This window comes from Triticum aestivum, chromosome 3A (assembly GCF_018294505.1).
Source record: "Triticum aestivum cultivar Chinese Spring chromosome 3A, IWGSC CS RefSeq v2.1, whole genome shotgun sequence".
Classification (NCBI taxonomy): Eukaryota; Viridiplantae; Streptophyta; class Magnoliopsida; order Poales; family Poaceae; genus Triticum; species Triticum aestivum.
This window is the reverse complement of record NC_057800.1, coordinates 491,176,234-491,182,333: the sequence shown is the minus strand read 5'-3', so window position 1 is coordinate 491,182,333 and position 6,100 is coordinate 491,176,234. Positions and strand designations below refer to the sequence as shown.

Sequence of the window (6,100 nt, the reverse complement as noted above, 5' to 3'; positions counted from 1 at the left end):
ACTATGAAGATACAAGATTGAAGACTTCGTCTCGTATCCGGATGGGACTCTACTTGGCGTGGAAGGCAAGCTAGGCAATACGTATATGGATATCTCCTCCTTTGTAACCGACCTTGTGTAACCCTAACCCTCTCCGCTGTCTATATAAACCGAAGGGTTTTAGTCCCTTGGACAACAATCACAACATACAATCATACCATAGGCTAGCTTCTAGGGTTTAGCCTCTCTGATCTCGTGGTAGATCTACTCTTGTACTACTCATATCATCAATATTAACCAAGCAGGACGTAGGGTTTTACCTCCATAAAGAAGGCCCGAACCTGGGTAAATCTTCGTGTCCCCTGCCTCCTGTTACCATCCGGCCTAGACGCACAGTTCGGGACCCCCTACCCGAGATCCGCCGGTTTTGACACCGACACCAACCTTTCCTGATTAGGCTGAGGGAATTTTATAAGTGCATAATCGATCTGCTTCTTGAGTAATCTGGATCCGAGTCAAACGTCATGATTTTCCTCACAAAATTTTCTAAAAGGAAAACAATCTGCAATGGCGATCCGAATCTGACTCAAGCTCCTCAAATACTTCTACGTGGAAACGATCAGCACTAGGGCGATCCGAAACCAAATATTTCTTCTCAAACATTTCTGTACAGAAACGATCAACTATGAAAGCGATCCGAATCCAAATCCAGCACCAGCAATTTGCCTCCAAATATTTTTATACGGAAACGATCTGTTATGGAAGCGATCCGAATCCAAACCATGCACTGGTTGATCTGCCTATCAAATATTTATTACATGCCACGACTGGATTGGTAAACCAATCTAAAACAACCCGAGGCAACAAATGGATTCGGTGTAAACCGATCTTTTAACTTGAGGCAACCACCTGTGAGAAAAGAGTATGTCAAAGATCTCATCATTTCTTACCATTAGAGCACATGGCCGTGTCGACGCGGCCGCCGGGAGGCAACGTATACTACGAGATTTTGGTGATTAGCAGGGTAAGGATAGTAGGGCTTCACCATCAGGGACTATGCGGGAGTTGCATGTTCAGGTCTCCATGCATGCGAGCAGCCTGGCGGCGGCCAACCCGTGTGCGCCTCTCCCTCCTGTACATGGGAGGAGATGAGCCTTTTATAGCCAGAAGCTAGGGTACGAAGGAGCAGCTCGTACAGCACGGCCGCCACCGTTTTTCTGTTGAAGCCGAGCGTGATCCGGCCTACAAACCAGGCGCTTATGTTTATCCCTCCCGTCGGGTGTGCTGATGTTTATCCTGGCTAATTAAGGATTAATTATGAAAAGTGTACGCAGTTGGACGCTCGGAACACATGAGTACACGCTGACCTGATCGATCACGTTTGGGGTCGTGTACTGGTGCTACTGTGCGTCTACACCCATCATTATACATACACTATACATGCCTAGCCACGGCTCTTCGCGCCTGTTGTGCATGCTGGCACAATCCATGCATGTACATGCAACACTGATTAATCATGGGACTTGCTAATAACTAGTGCCTAGCGCACGTATGTGTATTACTAGCACCACATCCATTGCTTTCTCCTTTCTTTCTATTTTTTAAAATCTTTCTTTTACCAAGGCTAAACACATGGCCTAGCAAAGTGGCCCATGTAAACATACTCAGCCAACTTTATTATAGATGGTGACAACATTTCGTCGAACAAATGCCCCCCACCAAGTAAAGTTTGGGGGCATAGCCGATCGAACTTGACTTGGTGAAACTAATCGACTGGGCGCAAATATGAATTGATGCCTCAGTTAGGATAGAGTATTACTTGCCTAGGGTAACCAGTGTAGAACTCATAGAATTTGGCGCAGATCCCTGCCAAATAATGAATAAATGGAACACCACGACGGAAGTCCATGCCATGAGTGGACCATATATATTATAAGTATGGTTGCAGCGAATCCATGCCACAACAGTAAGAGAATAGGAAAAACATGGTGAAAGCCCATGCCATAGATGAATACTAAACGTTGCGGCGAAACCATACCGCCAACGAGTGTTACGAACATTATGGCGAAACCATGCCACAAATGAGACTAGAAAGTAATGCAGTGAAAGTCCATGTCGCAAATTAGTGTGTGTATCATCGTGCAAGATTAGGGCACAAGCACCAGTAGAAAATAACGCGAGACCATGGAGAAAGTCCATTCCATTGCCTCAAAATATCTCGAGGACCTTGTTGCAACCGCTTCAATGCGATGTCAGCCAACAAAGTCACATTGGATCTTCTTTAACATGTAGCGAAAGTCCATGCCACTTCTTAAAGGAATTTATCAACTCTACTGCGACCATGTAACAGCCACGGTGCCAACCAATAGAACTGAAAGGTTTCACAGATTCATATGTACCACACTGGCATACTTCACTGCTCCCGCAATCAAACAGGACGGACTAAAAGAGTCGTCCGATATATGGATGAGGAAAATACAAGCGCGCCGAGGAACATAGCAGACTCGGGCTTGTGTAATTATTAGCCGGGTGCAATAAACTTGCGGTATTTGACAAATTTTGTTTTGTACTAGGGCAAAAAAAAACTATGCCCCTTTGAGAAAATTGTCGTGAAAGTTCTTACCACAAATAATGGGGCATTTTAGCAACATAGTATGCCATGCCTTAGGAGCGAATCATGTACATGATTCCCATGGTGTGACACTATTCTTGTAAAGGAATATCGTAACGGGTGACTAGCACGCTAAACATCGAGCGTGAATGTAGGTCTCATAAATGGGTGTGCACGTGAGATGTGCCAAGACTTCGAGAAAATCCTCAGCTCAGAACAATTGTCGTGCTGATAACTCTGGTTCACATGGGCCACACTTTGTTTTAACTGGGCCTCAAGTTGGGCCCAAGTATACAGAGGATGTCAATCGTATAGAGGATCAACGCTAAGCGAGAAGCTTCAGCTCTCTTCAAACTCAACGCCTGCAGATAAGCCTAGAATCTAACTGTGGGAGGGATTCTACATCGTGTTGAAATTAAATTGCTCCTCAAGAAAAGATCTATGTGTATGGCTTCTATAAATTCTGGAGTCGTTCATCTTTTGCCCCCTGATCGTTGCCGTGGCGGAAGCACTTCGGCTCGGCAAGACCTGCTCTTCCCGACGAGATCTGAAGGTATGGTGATTTTTTTGTACAGGGTTGGGGCGCCCAGCGAAGAGCACCTAGCATCTAGTTATTTGACCTCCTTGTTCTACTCCTGGTAGTGTTGCCGCAAGAGATTTTGAGAAAAGGGCAAGTTGGTATGCAGATTTGAGTAGCTATAGATGAGCAAACCTTGCTTGCTACAGTACAGGGCATAGATGGATACTAGCAGCAGTTTTAATAAAGGCCCGTAGGTTGTAGATTTGAGAAATCAAACAGCATATCAAACTGGATATAGATAAAAGATGGTGCTACTACTGTACCACAGAAGCAGGGGGAACAGATGCTTCATCATTGTGCCAATCTGTCCATCAGTTTACCATGCAGACCAAAGTTAAGCTGCAGATCAAATCATTGCCAGTTTGTAGCTTGTGCAGCTTGTGCAGACCATATAGTTTCTCTAGCAATTAAAGGCCCCTAATTCGCTGAAGGAAGACAAGGGGCACTTGAGCTATGCCCTGAAGGTGTTTGTAGGTATGTCAGGCTGAAAATATCATGTGTTCGGCAGAGCAAAGGCCTGAACAAATTAACTCAGTGTACAGATGCAGAGAAGAAGAGCTCTGATTATTGTAGGCATACTGGACTACAATATGTGCAAAACTGCAGATTTACATAGAAGATAATACAACCATGCCCTGTAGATGTTTCTGAATACACCAAGATGGGAACAAACTATGTTGAATTAGCAGAGCATGGGTTCAGGCGTCTGTGAATAAATCAGCCCAGGATTGACATTTTTTTGTTTTACTGAGCAAAGCCTGGACAAAGTGTAAGGGCCGTCAGTGGAAGCCACAGAAACATTGATGTTACTGTATAGCGCTCATCAACCATGGTCGTGAGTTCATGATGTCGATGTAGGCCGTTTAGCAGAGGCCATGTAAATCACATGTCATTGTACAGTGGCCGTAAATCGTAATAGCTTTAGGCTTAGAACGATGATTAGGCATGAGTTCCCAACCCACCATGTCGGGTTTTTTAGTAACACTGAGCGGTGTCAGGCTCTATTTTAGTACATGCCCAGACATATAGCCGACACTGAGAAAACATATCAGGAAGCTGGACTAGGAGAACTGCCATTGCCATGCGCAACACAGGCACCCTGAGCCTTGTTTTTTTCTTTATATTCTCATACAAATCATGTGTTTTTGCATTTGATTCACTCAGCTTTTAAAAAACTTTCTAGGTGGCTTTCCATGGGAGACTTTAACGGAAGTTTCCATCGCATGCAACGCGAGTCACGCTCTGACGAGCCACCAAGAGGACCTCCCTTTCAGCCGGGACCCTGGGGCAACGAGCCTTATCCTAGGTGAGGTAACAACTCTCCTCATCGAGATCATCGATTTTGGGGGGAAGCACCTCCCTGGAGAGAGAGAGAACATCAATATTACGTGGATCGTGAGCGGCCCCCGAGCAACTACTACCCTCCTCGCGACTTATCGGGCCCAGGTTTCCATCGAGGCCCTGAGCATAACTGGGATAGACGTGCTCCTCCACCCCCACGCTCATTTTCTTCACATCGTCACACCCAGGGTGATCGTGATCATTTTAAAGGAAATCGTCGGCCAAAATATTCGGGCCAAGGTAAAGATCTTTCACCTTCTGCTGAGACGAGCAAGCCCACAACTCACACACATTCTGGTAGCATGGGAGGAACAGGGAAGGAACAACACTCTAATGATGCTTCAGAGGTAAGCATCCCATGTAATTGTTTTTGATAGTTATACCGTGTGCACATAGGGAACTTGCTCACTGCTATGTTGTGTCCCTTTTTATTTCAGGGAAAACAAACGCACGTTGATGGTCCCTCACTGACACCTCATGCTGCTGCCAGCAGTCAGGATGCATATAAAGAAGAGGGGATGGAAGTGGATCCCTTGACGGCTATCTTTGATGGAGATGTGGAGCACTGCATCAGTGCTGTGGCCACCCACCTCAAACTCAGTAGGGGAACAAAGCTTGTCATCGAAGCTTCACCAACTTCTGACCCAAAGTGTACAGTACCAACAGCGCCCTCGAAATTGACGAGGCGTACATTGCGGAGTGGGGGCGAGCAAAATAAGCCATGGGAGCCCCCTGTCAAGAGCACTAGTCCAACGACCTTGGTAATACTTAATCCAGTCCTCGACAAGGCTCCTGATTTTCCCACAAGAACTCTAGCCCAAGAATTTATCAAATCTCTTGAGAAGAGATGGAGGCGAGATAGCGCGGCCCAGCTACAAGTGGGGCTGCCTTACAGTGAGAAATTTTTAATCTGGGCTAGGATGATGTTGATAGCTGAGGAGGACAGGCAAATGTTGGAGCGTGCAGGCATTCTTAGAGGAGTTTTCAGCATACTTTTCCGCATCTGCCCAGCTTGGCCGCTCATTCAAGCCTTTATTGATTTCTGGAATGTTGATGGTCATACCTTAATCATGAAGGAAATATGCCCTAGAGGCAATAATAAAGTTATTATTTATTTTTTTATATCATGATAAATGTTTATTATTCATGCTAGAATTGTATTAACCGAAAATATGATACATGTGTGAATACATAGACAAACAGAGTGTCACTAGTATGCCTTTACTTGACTAGCTCGTTGATCAAAGATGGTTATGTTTCCTAGCATAGACAAAGAGTTGTCATTTGATTAACGGGATCACCTCATTAGGAGAATGGTGTGATTGACTTGACTCATTCCGTTAGCTTAGCACTTGATCGTTTAGTTTGTTGCTATTGCTTTCTTCATGACTTATACATGTTCTTATGACTATGAGATTATGCAACTCCCGTTTACCGGAGGAACGCTTTGTATGCTATCAAACGTCACAACGTAACTGGGTGATTATAAAGGTGCTCTACAGGTGTCTCCGAAGGTACTTGTTGGGTTGGCGTATTTCGAGATTAGGATTTGTCACTCCGATCATCGGAGAGGTATCTCTGGGCCCACT

The 6,100-nt window shown here is 45.1% G+C and overlaps 1 protein-coding gene and 1 long non-coding RNA gene across 2 annotated transcripts; one reads left to right on the top strand and one right to left on the bottom strand.

Annotated features, from left to right (window-relative positions):
* Positions 1–504: 504 nt before the first annotated feature.
* Positions 505–1,169, bottom strand: LOC123058481 (uncharacterized). The gene is made up of 2 exons (XR_006427215.1): positions 930–1,169; positions 505–888 (listed from the first exon to the last, which is right to left on the bottom strand). It is a non-coding gene; the product is annotated as an uncharacterized lncRNA (long non-coding RNA).
* Positions 1,170–2,925: 1,756 nt separating this feature from the next.
* LOC123061796 (uncharacterized) lies at positions 2,926–5,658 on the top strand. Its single transcript, XM_044485064.1, has 4 exons — positions 2,926–3,143; positions 4,354–4,616; positions 4,700–4,858; positions 4,949–5,658. The coding sequence occupies exons 1-4, from the start codon at positions 3,032–3,034 to the stop codon at positions 5,639–5,641; spliced, it is 1,227 nt and encodes a 408-aa protein (XP_044340999.1). The 5' UTR covers positions 2,926–3,031; the 3' UTR covers positions 5,642–5,658.
* The last annotated feature ends 442 nt before the right edge of the window (positions 5,659–6,100 follow it).